This window comes from Agrilus planipennis, unplaced genomic scaffold (assembly GCF_000699045.2).
Source record: "Agrilus planipennis isolate EAB-ADULT unplaced genomic scaffold, Apla_2.0 scaffold43, whole genome shotgun sequence".
NCBI lineage: Eukaryota > Metazoa > Arthropoda > Insecta > Coleoptera > Buprestidae > Agrilus > Agrilus planipennis.
In genome coordinates, this window is record NW_020438914.1 from 868,687 (window position 1) to 892,334 (window position 23,648).

The 23,648-nt window shown below is 33.8% G+C and overlaps 1 protein-coding gene across 1 annotated transcript in view; it reads left to right on the forward strand.

Annotated features, from left to right (window-relative positions):
• Positions 1–23,648, forward strand: part of LOC112903880 (ecdysone-induced protein 74EF-like) — a 213,812-nt gene that overhangs the window by 165,281 nt on the left and 24,883 nt on the right. The window contains exon 5 of the mRNA XM_025973579.1: positions 15,894–16,145. Coding sequence (XP_025829364.1) covers positions 15,894–16,145 — 252 coding nt within the window. The remainder of the gene's footprint in view (positions 1–15,893; positions 16,146–23,648) is intronic.

Sequence of the window (23,648 nt, forward strand, 5' to 3'; positions counted from 1 at the left end):
ATGCTAATACTGCTATATCATCTGCAAATCTAAGCATACTAATCTTTTGCCCTTGCACATCTATCCCTACAGTTGTACTGTCTTTAATGATGTTGATGGCGTCTTCGATGTATAGATTAAAAAGTAGCGGTGACAGTGTGCATCCCTGCCTGACTCCCTTCCTAATATTTACTTCTCTACGTTGCATCCCCAGCTCTATAACTGCCTGTTGCTCTTTGTACAAACTAAGTATCACTAAGGAAAAAATACCGACAATGAAATGTGTTGCCATACCCGTATAGGCAATAGGAGGCAATTTTTATAATTCATTAGCACACCTAATTGTTAATAATTATAAATCGATTGTTAATTGTAATTGGAGTTTATTTACTTGCTTAGTTTTTATTTATATCATCTTCACTTGCAAAGATTACAGTAGTAGTAGTGTGTTATAAAAAGAATTTGTTTGTTTCGATTCGGTTTGTTGTATGGATTTTAATTTACAAATATTTATGTAACGACAGATAATTTTTTATCTTATCGTGTATTTTGTAAGCGTTGACTTTCCGGTTATAAGGTATACTGTTTTATTCGAATGACCTTTAAAAAAAAATTCAACATTATTATTTACAAGTTATTAAAAATGCAATTAACTTACGTATATATATATCTTTACAGCAAATGATCATCGGTTAATGATTTAACGGAGACAAATCGATAATGATAACGTTTGTCATCATAGAAAAAAAAAAGTAAAAGCCGAAGGGTATTATACTGGCTTACATACCTGTACAATGTACATAGTTTGTTGTGTCATGTGGCATTTTTTTTAAATTATGTAACTATAAAAATAAGGAACAGTTTGTTTGCCGTGTGACAGTATAGAGTTTGTAAAGACTCAGTTTTGAAAGTTTACTTTTAATAAAAACGTATTAGAGGTTTGCCGAAAATAAACAGCAATAAAATTTCGTAGGTGTAGACTTGGTTTCTTTGAAAATACACGTAAATTATTGGGAAACTCAAATTCCAAATTTAACAATTCTGAGACGGATATAGAAGACCCATATATTTTTATAAGTGGACGTATTTCATCTAAAATTTACTTAATCCAAAAAGAATCCAAAATTTCATAACTGTTTCTAATGGAAATAATATTTTCGATGATGAAATTGCAGATTTTTCAAAAAAAACATCGTACATAAAAAGAGTCGTTAATATAAACAGATAGTATTATTCAGTGCATAAAAAATGATTTAATATACTTATATAATGTGGAAATATTCAAAATTCATTAATCCGATTCAAATACACAATAATCTGAAGTTTAACAGTCCGCACTTCCAATAATTTTTTCTATTCGAAATTTCAAAAAATTAAACTGTACACGTAATGCCTAGATTGAAAAGTAGCGGTGACAGTGTGCATCCCTGTCTGGAAGCAGTATTGACAAAACATTACTCTATATAAATAAATAAAGTAAAATAAAAATACTGGTATGCAAGGGAAGAAAAAGTGGCTGTTTTTAGATATCTAGGAAGTCAGATAAGTCAGATAAGAAAGAGCAGTAGGGATATAAAGCAGAGGATAGCACAGGGTCGAGTCGCCTTCAATAAAAAGAAGTCACTTCTATGCTCGCGAACGATTAATTTAGAAATTCCAAAAAGATTGTTGAAGGTGCATTTTAGAGCGCGGCGCTGTTTGGGTGTGAAACATGGACGGTGGACGCAGCGGAAAAGGAAAGGTTAATTGCATTTGAAATGTGGTGTTACAAGCGAATGACGAGGATACCGTGGATAGAAAACAGATATTAGAAATAATATGAGAACAGAGGACTCAATTGAAGTCAATAAGGAATAGTCGAGATAGGTTGGTAGGACATCTTCTCAGGCAGGAAGGTTTAGTCAGAGACATACTAGAGGCAGAAACGGGAGCTAGGAGGAGTAGAGGTAGACCTAGATTAGATTACTGTTTGACGTGTACTGTGTTTTCTTCCATAATGAAACTATTACTAAAAACCATAACGTAGGTAGGTGGTTTGTGGAGAAAATGGCGTTAGAATGTTCGGAGATATTTCAGCAGTGACGGATTAACGGTGCAGGGAAATGAGGGAAATTGTCCTCTCTCAAGGGCTCTATGACATATAGGTTACTTCAGTATTGTGAAAAATGTGTGAGAAAACTCCAATTAAAAAAAAATAGATTTAGAATAGAGATGCATCGGATAGTGATTTTGCCGGGTACCGAATAATACTAATAGAATTTAGAATACTGTGTACATATGTATATAAGATGCAGCTTTATATATTTTTTAATACAGTATGTATTATATATGAAACACAAAAATATCTGAAACGAAAGGGAATGTTCGATCCTTGGAAATATCTTGAAATAGGCATCCGTAATATGATAATCAATACGATTGCATTTCGGCTGAACGAGTAGTTTGCCTGATAATTATTGATAATCCATTATTTTTCATTAGACCAGACCATTTTCTCACCCTCAACGTATGAAAAATAAATCTGCACAATATTCTATTGTTCCTTGTACGCGTGTGGGGGTGGTGTAAATGCGTAATATTTGTTCAAAATTCACCCCTTGTCAATACAATACACATTTGGCAATTTCGATTTGTCTAGAGAAGAAGTAGCGCAATATCATCCGAAAATTGCAGCTGCCCAGCGTGTCAGTACATGTACATAATAATTCTTCGCATTTTGTGGACAGACGAATCCTTTACCTATTGTGTCCCTTTTCGGTTTCGGGGCCGGTCACCCTTTGATGTCCGGACCGGACAAGGGATTGGATTGCAAAACAGCACATTGTGCCAACTTGCATAGGGTTGCATGGTGTCCTATGTATGTATACATACACCACAAACAATATGCGGGCTTGTGCGTATATTTACGTCTGTGTGAGAGAATGTTTGGCTCGGGATAAATTTTTGACGGTGCACGATTGCAGTTTTAGGCAGTTGTTGGCACGTGGTGTTTTTGCAACGGGGTCGAAAACATCTGCCAACCCTTATTTCCGTTTTTTTGAAGAGGTGAGTTTGTTGTTTGTCGGATTTTCATTGGATTCTCTACAACTAATAAGCAAAGTTAGAAACGAAAAGAATACTCATCTTCACCCTCTATATGTATAATCACATATTTGGTGCCCCCCTGCTTTTTCTTTAAACTTCTATTTTCTGCTTAGTGTGTTTCAAACTTTTCTTCATAATTAATGGTAGAAATAGTGCTAAATGCCAACGTAACGAATGAATGAACAAGGGAAATTGTTCCAGAATTTAAAAACTTCCGTCACAAAAACGCAATGTGATTACAGCAACGTCAACGCTTGAATCACGCACTAATATTGGCTTAGCTGCTCTGAAACGAATAAAAATAAGGACCTATTTCACCATTAGGCCTTAAAAATTATGCAAATCATTGTATGCTTCTAGTTACCAATTTCCCATTAAAAAATTTTTCTGTAAAAGTTGGCCTTTGTGAGAAGATTTAATGCTTGTTAAGTTTGCAGTGTCTTCAGGATTTCCAGCAAAACTCAATTTTTGTAGGGGCTGTCAACTGTTTCAGTTGATAAAGTTTATGTGTCAGTGTTATTCACCTTTTTGAATTTTTATCAAAATATTGCAAGAAATGCATTTTTTGGAATTTTTGTACATGTTGAGTATGTCTATTACGTAAAAGACTAAATCATTTCGAATATTACAATAATTGGACCTTACAGTACCTATTTTGGACGCATCACCACTCTTTCCTATCCAGAGCTTAACTTCACATTTCTCTTAAACTAGAGCATCCTATATCCTTAACTGTTTGTAAACAGTAATCTAATCTAGGTCTACCTCCACCCCTCTTAACTCCTGCTTTTAATTCCAATATGTCTAGCATAAAGGGCTATGTCTGAGAAGCTGCCCTACCAGCCTATATCGCCTGTTTCATATTGATTTCCATAACGACTTCTGTTCTCCTACTCTTTCTAATACCTCTTCATTTTTAACCTTCTCTATCCACGGTATCTTCATCATTCGCATGTAATACCACATTTCGAATGCATCTAACCTTCTCTTTTCTGCTTCGCCAACGTCTATCACGTTTCGCACTCGTACAGAGCTGTACTACAGATATATACCATTAATATTTTTTTTCGAATTTATGAATTAATCAATTGCAACATAGATGTAACTTCTTTTTGTTAAAGGCTATTCGACCCTGCGCCATTCTATATTTTATATTTCTACTGCTTTTTCTATTCTGAGTTATCTAACCTAAATACCGAAAGTCATTCACTTGTTTCTAATTTTTCGTCTTCTATCTTTATTATATATAGGATATTCACTGAAAAAACCTAGAAAGTAAAAATACTGTTACTGATTTTACTAATTTATATGATTACATCTGAATAAAGGAAAATCTGAAGTCGGTAGTTTATCAATAAAAATATTTTTGTGGAAAATTTTTAATATTCTATTTTTGCTAAATTATGTGATTTATTGAGTAGAAAGATTACCGGTTTTCTCTGTTAAACAAACTATTAGGTATACATCACGTGTTTCAGAAAAGGTACCGGAAAAGTGAGAGAATCATACGCCAAGAGACTTCAAAATTGTTTTCAAGGTCAAGTTAAGTAAATTAACAAGTTAGTGTATTTGGCAGTTTACACTTACGTGAGTATCATGTACAGCGTGCCCATCATGCTTCCGACCGAAATAAAACGAATAGGTTGATTGGTATACATTGTAACGCTACGCCTACGTTTTTTGGTGTTTAAATGGGAAAAGAACGTGTTGCGTAATTGTAACAATTTGGTAAAAACGTTCTCTTAAAAAGCTTACAACGATTGAAAAACATTTATGTCATTTTGAAAAAATTTAAGCCCGTCGTAATCCGGTGAACGATAAGTTAAATTATTTGCCTATCTCTTTTGCGTCTTACGCAAAATATTCTAAATTTTTATTTTTGTTAAACATTTGATATTGTTATATCGTCACTTGATTATATAATTCATTTTATATTATCATTTCCTGCTTTTCTGATAAGGATAATCATTGTTATTCAGTATCCATAATCCATAATTATCTATAAATATTAAGAATTAGGATTTTTTTATTATATTTTGGAATATAAAAAGTCAATTTAATATCCCGTTACGGCAGTATCTATATTGCAACCTACTAATTTTTGCTACAAATTGAAGTATTTTAAACGTTGGATAAGGCCTTAGGGTGTAAATTACTTGTCCAGATGAATTAACGCTGCTCTGCTTATACGTGAATTGCGATTTCCAACTTATTCGTTCTCATCAGCACGTCATAGGCAGGTAGTCTACACTAGCAGCGAATTTAGAACTGAGCTAATTCTATTACATGCAATTATCTTAAAAATACGGCGTAGTATAGGCAAATTCGTGCAAGTACCTTCAACCACTTTTTTACATATGTAGATAAAAGTAAAGTATTTACGTCCAATAAACCAATTCCAAAATCGTTAGGGGTGTTACACTCTATTCAAAAGATTTTGAGATTTCGATTAGTTTAGGACAGTTTTCAAAGAACCAGGTGATATTTTGATACAAATTCAGTAAAACAGAAAGTAAAACGGTAGTTTAAATATTTAGTACTTTACAATGCAAATGTAATTTTTTTATTTAACTCAGTTTTTTATTTCGGTGAGAAAGCCAGTGTCTCAAAAACTTGAGAAAAAGTTGCAGTCTGCAGCCTATATTATTGTCAGATTGCGAAGTCTTTTTAAATCAGTAGGTCGGATTTGTGGGTTTGTATTTTTTTATATTCATTACAGTTGTAATAAAGTGAACATCGGTGATTCATTGAATTTCTTAACAAAAGAGCAATCATTTCCTGCCTTTTTACGTAACCCAAACGGGGTACGAATTAATGACTGACAAACGATTCTAAACGAAAACTATACCGATAGGCAGTTTCGTGTAAGTTCCTATATCATGGTACCTACCAGTTGGACCGGTCGGTTTCCTTAAAATTTTAATGCAATTTTGTAATTCTCGTGACCCTTCATCGTTAAACCTAGACAGATAATCTGGTTTTGGTTTTTTTTCCACATGGGAAAACGACTATCATTTCAACGTTAAATGGTATCCCTATTGTTAGATTGATACCTACATAACTGACCAGTGGTCAGCGGCGCTGAAAATAAACTAGTTTTGAAATAGGATATTCGTACAATAGGAAGGGCTCTAGAATGACCAGGAGCTTGTTAAGTAACTATCATACGCAAACCTACAACTGACATTTTAGTAACTGCAATCGTTGGTCCCAACCAGCGGCGCAGGTACTACAGGATAAACTGGGATGTAGTATTACCCAATATATTTAACCCCAGCAAGCTACGTAAAATAAAAATAAAAAACAGCAGCAGTTAGTGAGCTAATCTTTGATTTCCCTGAAATTAGATCATCCCTTATCCTTAACAGTAATCAAATGTAGGCCTAGGTTAATTCTTGTTAACTCATGTTTCTGCTTCTAATAATATGTCTCTAACAAGCCCTTCATGCCTGGCAAGGTGGTCTATTAACCTATCTCGCCTATTTTTGATTGACTTCTACTCTTTCTAATACGTCCTCATTTCTAATTTTCTCCTGATCCTCATCCTTATCTTTACCATTCGTCTGTCTCATCATACTTCTAATTTTTTTTTCTCTTCTCGGCCCACCATTCACGTTTAACATCCGTACAGTATACATCTCTAACATGTTTTTCGAATTTCTAAATTTGCGAGGATAGAAGTGACTTTTTTTGTTAAAAGCGGCTCCACCCTGCGCTATTCTTTGTTTTATATATGTAAGCTCATTTCATCTTTTATTATCTGGCTTCCTGGATACCGAAAATCAGCAATTTCTTCCAATTTACCTTATCGGCTTCTATTTTTACATTCACTCTATCCGTAATTTTTCATTTTTTTTCCTTTTTCTTCCCTTGCACACGAATATTTTTGTTGTTCAGAAACATAACTTAGGAAGTGTAGGAAATATGTGTCATGTCCCAACTTATCCATATAGCGGTGGAGGTCCCACTTTGCATTGATTTTCGTTTCCAAAGCTGCATATGTAAGAAATATTTTTTGTCGAATAAAGAGGTAATGTACTTTAAGAAAAAAGCTTAGCGCGATTCTCTGCTTAATTAGCACCTTAATATGGTGGCAAATTATGAACTAACTTTCGGTTGTTCTAACTGTTTATCTCTACTCTATAATTTTTGGAAGCTTTTCATAAAGAACAGGTCTTTAAAGGGATCCAACTCGCGCATACTAACTTTTAATTGTTATATTTCTGTAGTCTGTACGGAGTCGGTCTTAAACTACATTTTTTATATATGTATAAAGTAGTAACTCAACTAGTTGATACACATATTTTATATTCCCGCATTTTTATTAGATTGCGTATGGACCAATTTTATATCATCAACTTACATTTCTTTCGTACTGCCTTCTATTACAACCGACAAATGAGGTGGAACGTATGTTACATATCAATGTAGTCATGACTTATGTTTACCTGACTTCACCACAGTGAAAACGATATATATATCGCTTATATCGTATTTGATAAATACTAGTTTAACGACTGTCATTTAGAAACATTTATATTTGAAATTCATTAAGTTATTGTGACTGCACTGCATTTAGAACATTTCCTGTTAGTGCATTCCCAGTTTTATAGATAGTTAAACAGTCACTTTCTTACATTTGAAGTGACGAGTTCAATGTTTACTGTTGCTAACATCAGTCAGTATTGATCAGATTGCTTCGTACCGACTACGTTGATGACGCACACGCAATCTTAAAATAATAATATAATATGTAAATGCGAATCAATTTCCATAATTCAGGATATTAAACCTATTAGTATGAATTGTTTTTTTTAACAAGAACTGTTTAACCTTACGATATAACTGAGTTCTTTGGACAAATACCTAATTATCGGTAGCGATATTTTTGACTTTCGTAATAAGATAATAATTAAGAACAATTCCGGAAATTTTGGATATATAGCAAATAAATCAACATGATCCAACACGCAATGGAAGCCGTAAAGAAAAAACAATAGAAAATACATGGTAAAATCAGTATAATAAAGCCAAAAGAGACCAAGCATTTTCCTTCGTTGTAGAGAACATTCGTTAAACAGGGTATAAAAGAAAATTTATATTTTACACTGACAATGAAGAAAAATCATCATGATTATGTATTAAGTGGAACACATTTCCTCTATGTCTCCTCTTTAAATTAACATTTTCTTCCACGTCGATAGTTTTTCCGGTGTTATTATAGGAAGAATTTACTAGGGTAAGGATAGAAAACTTTTTTATCATTAGAGGCCAGATTTAAATTAGGCAGTATCATTTGTTTATAANTATATCGCTTATATCGTATTTGATAAATACTAGTTTAACGACTGTCATTTAGAAACATTTATATTTGAAATTCATTAAGTTATTGTGACTGCACTGCATTTAGAACATTTCCTGTTAGTGCATTCCCAGTTTTATAGATAGTTAAACAGTCACTTTCTTACATTTGAAGTGACGAGTTCAATGTTTACTGTTGCTAACATCAGTCAGTATTGATCAGATTGCTTCGTACCGACTACGTTGATGACGCACACGCAATCTTAAAATAATAATATAATATGTAAATGCGAATCAATTTCCATAATTCAGGATATTAAACCTATTAGTATGAATTGTTTTTTTTAACAAGAACTGTTTAACCTTACGATATAACTGAGTTCTTTGGACAAATACCTAATTATCGGTAGCGATATTTTTGACTTTCGTAATAAGATAATAATTAAGAACAATTCCGGAAATTTTGGATATATAGCAAATAAATCAACATGATCCAACACGCAATGGAAGCCGTAAAGAAAAAACAATAGAAAATACATGGTAAAATCAGTATAATAAAGCCAAAAGAGACCAAGCATTTTCCTTCGTTGTAGAGAACATTCGTTAAACAGGGTATAAAAGAAAATTTATATTTTACACTGACAATGAAGAAAAATCATCATGATTATGTATTAAGTGGAACACATTTCCTCTATGTCTCCTCTTTAAATTAACATTTTCTTCCACGTCGATAGTTTTTCCGGTGTTATTATAGGAAGAATTTACTAGGGTAAGGATAGAAAACTTTTTTATCATTAGAGGCCAGATTTAAATTAGGCAGTATCATTTGTTTATAAAAAAAATACGACTTGTAATTATACAACACGCTACTGAAGTGTAACTTCTTCAAACATACCGGGATAGGGGTTAAGGAATTGGTTTAATGGTATTATTTGTAGACTATGAATTTAAATTTTGCACTATACATGCCGTAGTTGTCTGTAACGAATGTTGTATTGAAGCGCGCTCATGGCTCAAACGATCCCCACTACGAACTCCACTACGTGGCGGAGTAGAGGAGGGACATCCGTTGCATAATTTCATTACATAGCAACTCGCATGAAACGACTTACCCTACCGTGCGTAAAGAAGTTTCACTTCAAATTGGGATTTTTGTAAAATTATTACAGTTTTTTGAATAGTTTCATCAATTCTCAAGAATCTTACGAAGGTCGCACGCGGCCCGGAGGTCCCATATTCCCTATCACTCGACTGTACTAAAGTTATTCAATTTTTTTTCAAGCGGATTTAATATGAGAAAAAACTTTGGTTCCGGGGGAGCTCATATTGATATAATTTATTGGTGGCTCATAGAACTTTTTAATTTTTCATGGAAATATTTCACTAGATATTTTCGTCTAAGTTGGTATATCATTACATGAACGGCTAAGTCCATTAAGAAAGCATAAAATTAGTTTTAAAAATGTTTCGTAGCATTTTTTGCCAAGATAAGACTTCGTTAGTTTATCAAGTCGTACTTATACCTTAAGCAAAATAATTTAAATTGTCGGTTCTGAGAAACAAATCACCCTAATATTTACATTGCTTTCTATTTAAAACTACCAGACACTAACTAATTACAAGTAAACAACTATTATTTGAGTGGCTAAGAAATTAATATATAATTGTTGTTACGGTATTGATTAGTACAAGCAGACACAGCGTCGGCGTTGGCGCTGTTTAATATTAATCACGTCCATTGCGTATGCTCTGTTGTGTTGTTGTGTGTTGTTGGTGTATTCCGCATTCCGTATTGAAACTTGCTAATTACTCCTCGTCCATTGTATCTTTCGCAATAAATAACGATCTACGATAGCGACGACGTCGTTGATTGTTGTTATAAGTTGACTGCACTTTCGTTCGTTACTGGCGATTTCCACTTCCGGATGTGTGACTCATTGTCAGAGAAATATCTCCACTCTGAATAATATCCGGACACTGCCTGCCTGTATGTGGTTTAATAAATACTTGCGTGCATGCGTGTGTTCTTGTAGCATGACATACGTAATAATTATGTATGTAGATACTGGATAGAATCATATCAACAGATACACGTGTTGACTCTAAATGAAACAAATTATATATAAATGAGAAATGAAGAAAATTTTATTTAGCTTAACGAACACGGTCCAATACTAAATAGGTATGAAGTTTTAGGAATAAAAAAAGCTAAAAATATCACTAACGAGCAACTAGACCAACTTTTACCTGCTGTCTGTGGTCTGTGTTCTGTCGGAGCTGTCTGCGACGCGCTGATGAGATCCACAAAGATCGAAATCGCGATCCGCGTCTGGCAGTTTCGACAGAATTCAGACCACTTCGAATTATTTTAAACGACAACTAGATTTTGACAATAATCCTCTATTGGACCCAAATATTGTACAACCCCCACCCTCTGAGGATGTACTATAAATTAATTTAGTTACTGTTTTTTAATTAGTATAGTTTTTGTTACTCCTGAAGATGCCCTTATAAGGCGAAATACGTATCGAGTTTATAATAAAGTTTTAAGTGAAATTCCCAAGTTTTTTGATTTAATTTTTAATTTTATCAACTTTAAACAGTGTCTAATATTTTTCTAGAGTGAAGATTTCAGATGTTGCTTAATATGTGTTTGCTCTATGTTTATTGTCACTGATTACTTTTTTGTCATTAATGGGTACACGTTAGGGTTGTCACCCGTTATATTCTAATGATTTATTTAAAACTATTCCTTATGTCCTGTTTTTAAAATGAAAAGCTTCCTGTATGGCCTCAGAAGAAAAATGATTGCTACTCGTTTAAAAAAAAACAAATGAGAGAATCAATCGGATTATACCATCTGATAATACTGAAATGTGGCCCAGAAGTAGATGACCACAAGTTTATCTAAGAAGAGTTGCAATATTTGATGTTTGCTTAATCTAATTCTCATATAACACTGTGGAATTGTCTACTTCTTTGTAAAGTTGCACCTACATCTGTTAGGTTTGATTCACGAAATTCTTATGAAAAACTCTTGAGGTATTCATTGCTTTAGTATCCCTGATTTCTTTTGTGAGGATTGTAATAGGGAACCTACGGAGAAATTCCTATATCGACATGTCCCTAAATTGCTACATGAGACTTACACTCTGCACATTTTTGTGATATTCATGATATAGATACACGTTTCCTTTAATTCTATTAGTTTTTAAGCGCGGCTTTGTACGCGTGAAACTTGAATTAATTTAATTAATAACAAAAAAAGTAGTCGAAATCGCTCCCGACAACCTCCTCTTCATGTTTGCATATAAATTAGATTTTACATTCGGGTACTTGTGTGTGTAGATGTATAAATAACCTATTTACATAAACGTGGTTGTTTTTCTCAAAATACTGTCATAATAAATCAAAATTTTCCTTTATAGAAAGGACGCTCGAATGTTCCTAATTTTTTTCCTATCGTTGTTCTTCCTTTTTATTGGCTTCATCATCATAAGGTCGTCAGTCCTAAGACTGGTTGGACACGTACCTCCACTCTTTCCTATCCTGAGCTAAACTTCGCATTTCCCTAAAACTAGAACAACCCACATCCCTAACTATTTGCGAACAGTAATCTAATCTGGGTCTACCTCTACCCCTCCTAACTCCTGTTTCTGCCTCTAATATGTCTCTGACTAGACCTTTATGCCTAAGAAGACTTCCATAGAGTCCTCTGTTCTCCTATTCTTTCCAATACCTCTTCATTTCTAACCTTTTCTACCCACGATATCCCCATCATCCGCCTATAACACCACATTTCGAACGCTTCTAACCTTTTCTTTTCCGCCGCTCCCACTGTCCATGTTTCGCACCCGTACAACGCCGCGCTCCAAACATACACCTTTAACAACCTTTTTTTTTTATTGGCTTACTCTTAACTCTATTCTTACGTTTAAGAAGAAAGCCATTGTTATGATTTTATTCGTGGTATATGTTACAATGTTTTGATCCCATCGGTCTAAATCATTGTCCCTTTGAACCCACAAATTTGCATCTTGTCTCAGTTTTGTCGCACGTGAAGTGTCCGAATCAAAGAGATCAACCACCGCCGGCGATATTGTTACGTCGCTTATCTACCTGGCCTTTTCGTTTTGTCTAATAACACATAATTCGCTTATCCGTTTTACGAGCCGACTCTTTACACCTATTTGTTCTACATTACACGGCTCTTGCCCCATCTCGGGATCTATTGTATCGGTGTTAAGATCAACATGATGTTTTGAATAGATCTAGACGAATAATGGGAGTAGATCTGATCCACTTAAATCTCAGGTACAGAGGAAGTATCTAGCATGTAGATATAATTGTGTGATAGTTTTCGTGGTGATGATGAAGTAATAAAAAATTCTATGTGAAAGAACATTTGCAATATAACTTTGTAAAAAGATTCTTACGTATTCTAACGTTAATAGTGATTTATAAAATAGTGCTTTTTGTAATACTGCATTCATTTAAGTTGCAGAATAAAAACTTTGGAAAGGCAGTTATAAATTTTTGATTTCAGAATAAGAATGTAATAGCTACACGTATTTAAATTTTTAAAAAAAAATTAATATTTTCAATTCCCTACGTCAAAGTGGTTCATTCATTGTGAAACACAAGTCTGTAAACTTCAAGCAAAGGGGCAGTTGTAGAAATTGATGATGTTAGTACTTATATTCTGAATTTTTAAAATTCGCCTTAATTTTATAAGTTTATTTTTTTTATAAAACTAAAAAAAGAAGTATCAGCAGTAAGAGCATTTAACAGAGAAGTTATGAAGGGTGCAATTTTTAATAATGACGAAAATGCAGGTACTGCGTAAAGAAATGTCATACCCTAATTCATTTTTTTCCATTTTAGAACTACTCTCTTAGACAAATTAGTAGGTTCTATTGGAATACGGAATTTATTTTTTTTTAAAGTATATTTCTGGCACATTGTTTAGGATATAAGTGCTGAATTAAATTTCAAATGTATTAATTAAATTGATTAATTTAACGAGAAAAAGAATTTGGATGTGTGAAATTGTGTTCAAATATTTTACATTGTTGAATTCAATGGGAAAGACTCGTAACATGCAACGGAGAGGAATTATTAAAATATTACAAGAGAAGGAATCATCATCATAAGTTCGTCAGTACTGAGACTGGTTGGACACGCACCTCCACTCTTTCCTATCTTGACCTAATCTTCGTATTTCACTAAAACTAGGAACAAAGAGGAGGAGTAAAATGGTAATAAAAGGTATAACTATGAACTACGGCAAAGGGTTTTGATAGGAATTGATAGCGAAAATACATTATGCACAGAAGGTGAACAAGGAATCAAAAAAGTAAAAAAAAATCACAAGTCAAGGAATAATGTAAATTTAAAAAAGAAAAGTAGAAGATGGAAAAAAATTCAAATGGAAAAAAAGGCGGAACTAAAGATGGACTGAAGCCTGTTGGAAATATTCAAGGGATTTGTTAAGATATAATTAAGAGATAAAAAGAATGATAAGCAAGAGGATACGAAGAACTGCTCAAAAATATGGATGAGATAAAACAAGGAATGTATGAATAGATTCGAAGAGGAGGTAAGTGAAGAGAAGGAAAGATGAAAAATTAATTCAAAAATATTATTGAGCAGAAATAAAGTAGTATACAAGACTGCGTCAAAAGTACCGCGATTTTAGGTCACTCGTTGGAATACGTAATACATACCTGATGCCCTTAGCTCTATACCTACAAGACTCCCGTAAATAAAACGATTAATCGAAAAACACATTCTTACGACCGAACATGAATTCCTTTTTTCTACCTGTGCATTTATGCACGTAAGGATTTAATGCAATGCATATATAAACGTGTTTTGCTTGCATTATGGGTTAGTTCTTTAATTGAATTCAACGTAAATCGGTAACCGCCTCGAACGACCCGCCGAAACACAATTGTCTGACCCGTTCAACGCCAAAATAAATCATAACACATTAAAGAGCACGTATTTCGATGGCGAAAGGGAATGTAAATGGTAAATCGCTTTCGGTATCATTTGGTTATTCACTAATGAATGATACCAGTTGTTCAGGAAAATCCTGAGCACGACTGTAGAAGTGCAGCATTGATGTTTCATATATAAGTATATTTGTATGTTAATAATTAAAATGAAGAAAAAAATATTCAACTAGTGTCTTTTTAACAATTTGTAGAATTGTAGTGACATTTCAAAACAATTTTGATTGTGCTGTTGTTTGGAATACGCAAAAAAACCAAGAAAATTTTATGTAAAAATTAAAGTGTTTTTTATCGGTTTTACATGAAACTCTATTAGTTTGTAATTTAAATTCAAAACAAAATTATTCCAATTTTTTTTGTAGGGATTTCACTGCCAAGTGACATGATTGTTTATGATTTGAAAGAGGTTAACCTACGAATTAGTCCCATTTAAATGAAACAAAACTGATTCAACGATTTTTTCTTAATAAACATACTCATCGTATAGAAAATAATATTTAGTCTTAGTTGGTCCAAAATTGTTGAAGTAGGTGGTTTTATATTTTGTTAAAACCGATTGTTTGGGATCCCCTTGTATGGTGAAAGGAAGCAGCATATGTGCCGTGAAAATTGAATACGTAATAGAGAGGAGGATCTTCCTTCTTACCGTCCTCCTTATTTCGGAGGTCAATCCAGTTCTCACGAGTCACAGTCAAAGTGAGCGGTGGCGGTGTTGTCTTCGTCATCGTGCAATAATATCCTTTCACACTCCACGTCCGTCCATCGGAAACGACCATCACCAACGGTCACCGGAGGTAACGACATAATTCGAGAGAACATTTTCGTCCATTTGACCAATGAACGTTCCTCCTAATTCCTACTGCGTCCGAGGAACGAACTGGTCGACTGGCGCGAACGGTGACCCCGTGATGACCTCGACCAGTATAATAGATATGATTAATGGGCAGCGGGGTCGGCGGGTCAAGCCGGACATTAAGGGATGGACTCGCGGAATCAAAGGCAGAACAGGTTCTCGTATTCTCTTTTCGTGGTCAGTGGACAAAAGGAATGGAATAAAGAGACGAACGGGTTGTGCTGTCGTCGTTTTTGGAAAAGGGGGTTGTCGGTGTTTATGTTCGGCCGAGGGATGTATAAGGCATGCGTAACTAATAGTGCAACCGGACAGACGGTCGCAGACGAGGTATAGGGAAAGGAAACCGTCTTCGGATACAGAATGGCCAACGAAAAAAGACCGAATTAAGGGATTAATGGAATATGATTAATTGTAGCTAACGTTTATTTCTCGTCCGACTAGAGATTATAAAGGGGCTTTTGATTACTTTCAGAACCGCCTCGTAAATCCTGACTGCTGCTTGCAGTAACTAATTCGTTACCTGCATATTTTCTATTTTGTAGTGATAGGAAATACTTGGCCAATAGTAACATTTTTTTCAGGATCTGAGTCTAAACATTTGAAACTGCGAATCATGCTGACGGAGTTTAGCAACTAAGACTTCTTTTCTGTTGTTTCAGGTTCATTACCGCCAAGTCCAGCTGATTCGGGAGTTTCGGACGTGGACAGTTCTTCCAGCGGTCACACGTCAACGGACGAGCTCAAGGCCCGTCTTCAACCCCCATCGGGTCTTGGACCTCACTCACCTTTAGGCTATCACCATAACCAACAGCAATTCCTTAGTCCTTACCATTATCACCATCCTTCCGGCCATGGACATCCACATCGCGGACACATTGGTCATCAACAACCGTACCCACCTAGGCCACAATGTAAGTACCATTTATGCGCTCTATATGTATCATATGAATCCGTTTATTAAAAAAATATATAACGCAAATTACTATTTAAAGTGTGTGACTGTGGGATCAGTTTTAAATGTCGACTCTCGTTAATTCAAATCTGCGATAATTCGATCCTTTCGATAATTCAAAGTTATCACGAGTTCCCTACAAAATCTCTTTATATTTCGAACTAAATCAATACATTTTTATGCACTTGGTAATTCGAACAAAAAAATAAGACGACGCGCTAATTCGAACTCATCGACGTCAAACACTCGAAATTCAAAGTTGCAGAGAGAAAGACAGAAAGATTGTAAGTACATACATACATTTTGAGGCAAGTTCTAACTTGTATCAACTTGAAACACTCGATAATTCGTAATATTTTAAGAGTCCCTCGAGTTTCGAATTAACCAGAGTCAACTGCATAGTGCGTGCAATTATTAAAAAAGTACAAGTTCGATTAAAACGAAATTGTGTAATTAGAAAGCTACATACAGAAATCAAATCTAAATACAAATACAAGAATTCCTTTTAGATTTGTTTGAAGTTATTAACAAATACGATTGCAGATTATATTAAAATCCAAATGATTTTTTTTCATTCAAAAGCAACATATGGTTGCATGAATAATAATGTAAATTTAATTACAACATTTTAAATTTAATACACATTGGTTTTAAATTTTCAAGCATATTATACGTTATTTAAAATTTATATATTTATGATGTTAATACGTTACGTGCGTGGTTTTTGGGTCCTCTGCTATCTCGAAATTGACGATCTAGCTTTCTTGATCTCATTTCAATTTAAATTTAATTAATGCTGATTTTTCAAATTAAAAATTGCATGATTAAACCTCTCTAGTCCGATTAACCGTCACTGCCGGGTACTCGGGCGGACCCTAAAAAATGCTAGCCCACCTGGGTTACTTTGGATGTCCAACAAACAACCTGGGCGAAACGTTGACGTGTAGTTCTTAAATAAATAAGATCTTCTAACCCCGTTATTGCTTTAATTTTAAAATCTAATTTAAAGGAAAAAATTTACCTTACAAAAAATTAAACATATTTGATAATAAAAATGTAAAACGTTGAATATTAAATACGCGTGTGGTTAAATTATCATTTGTGAAACCGATTGACTGAAATAACGTGCAATTTGGTTAATTTCGAATCTACCTATTTAGTAGTTACGTAAAGTCATGTTATGTTCACATAGGAGACACAAATACACGGATATTTATTCATATTTTAGTCGACGACATCGTTGTCCTTGGGGTCATTTACTCCGTTGTTTTTCGACTTTTTTTATTGGCTTTGCCACACGCGCACCAACATAACATTTAAAAAAAGCGATTCTAAGGAACGAGAAATCGGAACTAATTTTAACTTTTGGCACCCGATGCCCAGCTGTGCCCTTAAACCGTTATCGTTCCGATGTATTTTTATAAACATCTGCATAATTTGTTGTACTCGCTTGTCATATGTGATTCACTGCAGAATTGAGAAAAATCATGTTCGGCCAAAAACGTGAACTGTCCAAAATCATCGACATAAATAAATGTCACCGATAAAGAAAATTAAATCGAAACATTACGCGCATCAGGAAAGGAACATGCCTTTCTAATTTTTTAACCATAAATCTAAAAAATTGCGGGTTCGATAAGTCAATTGCAGACCAAGCTCTTTGCAGTTTTCTTTTATGAAATCTGAGTTTAATTTGTCAACGTAAGGTTTCTAGATGCTAAGTCGTTCAGATATTAAATTGAACCAATGACCCTCAAAAAATTTGAACCACATACCTTTCATTTTTATTACATACACGCCTTTGCTCATAATTAAAATTATTACAAATGTTAGCCGATAGTCGTGGTGAGAGACAACGCCTTCTAAGATTGTGTAAGTGAACTTGTTGAAACAATTGCATATACGTAGGTACCTACATATGTCTTGTACATACCTACATATGTATAAATAATATTGAAGTGTTTGTAATATCAAAATGTCTGGCTTTTTTTAAGTTCATGTAGTTATTTAAATGCAGTTAGGTACAAACGACCCTAAAAAAAATTTGTCTGAACCGGCTAATCTTCGAAACCGCTGAACCGATTTCGATGAAACTTTACAGACATGAAAAGAAGATTGTCGGGTATTATCTAGACTACGTTTCTTTAAATTGCTTATTGGTTAAGACGCGATCAACATCATTAAAAATAGTACAACTGTAGGGATTAAAAGAGAAGGGCAAAAGATTAGTATGCTTAGATTTGCAGATGATTTAGCAGTATTAGCATCTAGCAAGGAGGAGTTAGAGATAGTTTTAAATAAAATGGAAACGGTATTGACAAAACAGTATTATATGAAAATAAATAAAAATACTGGTATACAAGGGAAGAAAAAGTAGGGAAATAGCGACTATAAAGATAGGAGACGAAAAGTTAGAAGAAGTGGTCGATTTTAGGTAACTAGGAAGTGAGATGAGTCAAGACGGAAGGAGCAGTAGGGATATAAAGCAGAGGATAGCGAAGGATCGAGTCGCCTTCAATAAAAAGGAGTCACTTTTATGCTTGCGAACGATTAATTTAGAAATTCGAAAAAGATTATTAAAGGTGATTGTATTTAACCAAGCTTATAAACAATTAGAAATAGTTTCATGGGGGCGAAGTTGCAGGCCAAACCTAGTTAATAATATAACATAATAACACACAGTTGTGACAAAGTCGTTGTTTTTTCTTTCGTGTGTATGTTGTTTCTTTAACAGAATAAAATAATAGGTAATTGTATAGACGAAAAAATTGGTAGCAATGACAAACCAACTTCTGCCAGTTAAATACTTATGCATCTATAGAAACTTACAATATAACCATTTCTATGCATTCGTTTTCAATGAGGTTTTGTTCGCGAAAATTAAAATTATTCATGTTTTTCTGTAATGTTTCTGTAGTCGTAATTTGCAATGAAAGGCAGACATAAATTAATATCATTTTCCACAATTCGTAGGAAAAAATGTATAACAGCTATAAAAAACCGTTGGTTATCCGTTTATTGTTTCCATATTCTCGGAAATCCTTTAAATAAGTGGCAATGTATTTGCGGGAGCGCACAGGTACGAATAATGTATAATTACATTTTTGTCAAAACATTCACATGCATGCATTAAAAGTGTTTATTGCAAGTTTTTACGTGTCATCAGAGCAAGTGTTTGAATAAACAATGTCGCCTGTCGCATGTTTCTTGTTTCTATCACGACCTACCATAATGTTTCATTACGGGTGTATAAAAAAAGTGTCTAAGAATATCCACATAGCATCGACAAAAAAAAACAACGATTTCTCATGGACAAATAATAAGTTACACTTTTTCTGCTTTTATTTTTGGGTCATAGCAACAGCAGACACCAGACGCACAAAAATGTGCATAAAAGTATCTGATTCGTGATTGGACGTGGGTTGGGCTATGATAAAGTTTTGGCACTAACATTGAAAGTAAAACCAGTTGAAAAAAATGTTCTTGATATTTTCAAATTTTGTTCTTTGTACCGTATTTTTTATTTTTAATGTTAACCAAACTAACCTGCCACAAAAATGCAATTGGCTTTTGGTTACAGTTTTAAAAATAAACAATCAATGAATTTTGTAGTGATATTTTGTAACGTAGAATATTATTTCCATTTGATCATGTTACTGTGAATAATTATGTACTTTTTACTGGTCAGATATGTTGATTTGACCATTGCTGAATTGAAAAGAACTTATCTTTTGAGGGAAATTAAAAATATCTTACCATGTATAGATCTATCTGAAATGAAATTTGTGTTGTATGGGTAAATTAAATGTGAAATCATTTGTTTATAATGGAAAGGAACAATTATGTAGTTGAGAATTCCATCAATTGGAATAAGTGTTTGAAATGCTCTCAGCCCATCTCAGACCAGTTTAAATGTTGCTTTCCTCTGAAGGGAGTTTTTTGACGTTCGAGGCAAGTTTGTTAACCCTTTTCTAGTCAGGTAGACGCTTTCCTTCATATTGAAAAGATTTTGCTAGAGAAATGAGATTTTTTTTATTAAAATAATGATTTTCCTTGTGGAGTACATGGCGTGCATAACAAGTTTATGGCATCCTATCATAAGTTTTTATTAAATCGTTTTCGTGGATCTACTATTTTTTTCTTTCATCCCACGTCCCCCTCTGATCCTGCCATCAATTTTTCAATTCTTTCATTTATCTCTGTCTGTTATTTCTTCGTGTTCTTCACATAGTATGCACTCCTTTCCATAGCTTTTTTGCTAATGTTTGCTTTTCATTCGTTTCCTGTTTTGAACCTAGCTACCATTTTTTTTTTGTAGATATTCCGGCACTTCTTGCCTCTATTGCAAATAATTGTTTGAATATCTTGATTTTCATATTCTTTCTTCTCTTTCTTTTTTAACCTACTTGGATTGGACTTGAATTTCGTTAACCTCTTCTGTCTCTTCTTTTTTGCTAAATACTAAAACTTTTGATTTTGTCGGATTTAATTCCATGCTTTTTTTATTGGATACATATTAGGTTTAGTTAGTTTTTAGGGTTATTATCATACTTTTCATTACCTTTTCTTTATCTGCTGCCAACACAGTCAGTCGCATACGCCCATAGTTTATTATTTTCTAATACTACCTCTCTTTCATGTATTTTTCTTAAAAAATCTTCCCTTTACCGAATGCCTGCTTGAAATTTATGAAAGGGGCAAATTACTTCCCTATCTCTGTCGTTTCTCTATCGCTGTGTTATTGTATAAATATTGTCCATTCTATTTCTAGAAAAATGAAATTATTAAAANTCTAGAAAGAATACTGTTCCGGTGAACAAAAAAAAAACTAGATCGGAATGTGCCTGTCCGGTTCTTGCCATGTAATAAAAAGTGGTCGATATCTCAACTCTCGGGCAGCGGTTGCTCTTGATCCGTTATTAACTGAAGAATAGAACATCAAGTCATCGGCGCTAGTGAATAAAAAACTGACCTATCGTAAGTGTTACTCTTGATCCTGTATCCATCTGAGGCGGCGCTGTGTGTTTGTTGACTATTCGATTTAGTAACTGGTTTGTTATAACAAACAATACTACAGAAAACAGATTACTGATTACACGGAAGACGGAAATCAACACCATACCATAGAAATAATAGAATAGAGTGGGGAAGTTCATCGGAAATGTTTTTCCTAAAAGAAAGGAAACACAAAATGAATGGATGTCATCATACACATGTAGCTCTTTGTTTAGAGCATGTACACTTGATAATCAGCTGTGCCGGGCAATCAGAAGTACCCTCACATAAAGATAGAGGGAGAGTGTCCTACTTACTGTTTTTCATGTCATGGCTTACTGCAACTTACAGTACAACATGCGACTTGCCGTTTTTAACTTTATTTATCTCTACCCATCAGTGACGGTTCGGGGTTGTTTAGATAGGGTGTGTGCATTATTTTGACTACTAATACCTTCGTATAATTTTGAAATCAGTATCTAAGTATCATTTTTTATTAAATGTAACTTGTGGTGCTACCGGCAAATGCTGAGGAAACCGTGGATAGAGAAGGTTAGAAATGAAGAGGTATTAGAAATAATAAAAGAACATAGGACTTTACGGATGTCAATAAGAAATAGGTCAAATAGGTTCATTGGACACCTTCTGAGTCATGAAGGTTTAAGACAAAGTGATCCAATAAGGGTTCATTTTTTCTTAATGAGGTGCGGAACCCTGAAATTGGAATAGAAACGAGTCTAAATGGGTACTTGTTCTTGCTCAATTGAAATAAAGAAGTTAAATATTTAAGTTCTTGAGAGAAAGGGTCTTGATAGACAGGCAGACGACGAAGTGATTCTATAGGGGTTCATTTTTTTTTAATGAGGTGTGGATCATAAAGGGAGGATGCAAAAAAAAATTACTAACAGGCTGTTTTTGTCCGGGTCGAGGAAGAGCTACCTCCTGAGTATGGAGCTATTATATTGAAATAAAGTTGGTTTCGAATTTATATTCGTTTTTGGAAAAAAATTTCCTGGCATGTACACATTAATATTTTCTACAACTTTGCCTCATAAAATTTTTTTATNATAGAGAGAAAAACTACAAATTGTATATATTTATTAACAGAAAAATAAAAAGAACGATGAATTCTAATACCAAGATACATAACAAATTTTGTCATTTTTTACATAAGAAATCAATAATGCAGGAGCAGGAGTCGGAAGGGTCAGAAAATTGAGCGAAAATGTTATTATTAATCGTTTGGGTCACTATAGCCGGATATGATTTCTTGAGAATCAGTCATAATAAACGATATGTCATTATAAACAGTGTCATTATATCCGAACAGAATCTTATACAGAATTTAATATTAAAACCAAACTTAACACTGCAATTACTTCATATTAAGCGGTTGGTCAATATAGTCGGAGTCATAATAAACGGATTCTACTATACGTAGGTACAGTGTTCTTTTATTATGGAGATATTTAAATAAATAATGGGGAAGTTGGTAGCATAAAACCAGAGCAAATAAAACATTGTAACGTAATTTCCTAAAAAGAGCGATCAATATTTTTTACCATCTCTTTTTTTTTATTTAGGAAGGCTGCGTGTGCATGTGTTATGAACACGCATTTCTACTAGTTTTTTTTGTGGGCTCTAAAGGTAAAATTAAATCGATTAATAAATCGTATGCTTTAATTGTTCGAACTTTAATAGCGTGTAAAGGTCAACTGCATTGCTCTAGCTTTTACATAATAACAATAATCGTTGTCACCTACATACCTACATTCGCAAATTGAAATAAAGAAATAAAAAAGCGTTCTTCAAACAGTTTCACCTCGAAAGAATTTCACCACTGATTATTACTAACTAATTACCGTAATTAGTCGGAACATACTGACGTATTATTTAGTGTTTTGGTTTAATCGTTGTAAAGTTCAATGTTCTAACGAACGAGACTACATTATACAAATATAAGTTGTGTATAGATATGTGGATACGTATTAGCATTTTCGTAATTGTAATTTTGATCTGTAACACACATAATATATGTATGTTTGTATGTTAATAAGCATATGTACACAAATACGCATCTCCATTCCTGTTGATTTCAGTTGTAAAGTGGGTTATTTTTAGAAGCTATATGAAATTATATAGGAAATGAAAAATTGTTATCATCATCATTATCATAAGGTTGTCTGTCCTAAGACTTCGCATTTCCCTAAAACTAGAACAACCCATATCCTTAACTGTTTCCGAACAGTAATCTAATTTCGGTCGACCTTTACCCCTACTAACTTCCGTTTCTGCCTCTAATATGTCTCTGACTAGACGTTCATGCCTCAGAAGGTGTCTTACAAAACCTATCTCGCCTATTTCTTATTGACATCAATAGAGTCCTCTGTTTTACTGTTCTTTCTTTCCATCTGTAACTTACTCTCTCCACGGTATCCTCATCATTCGCCTGTAACACCACATTTCG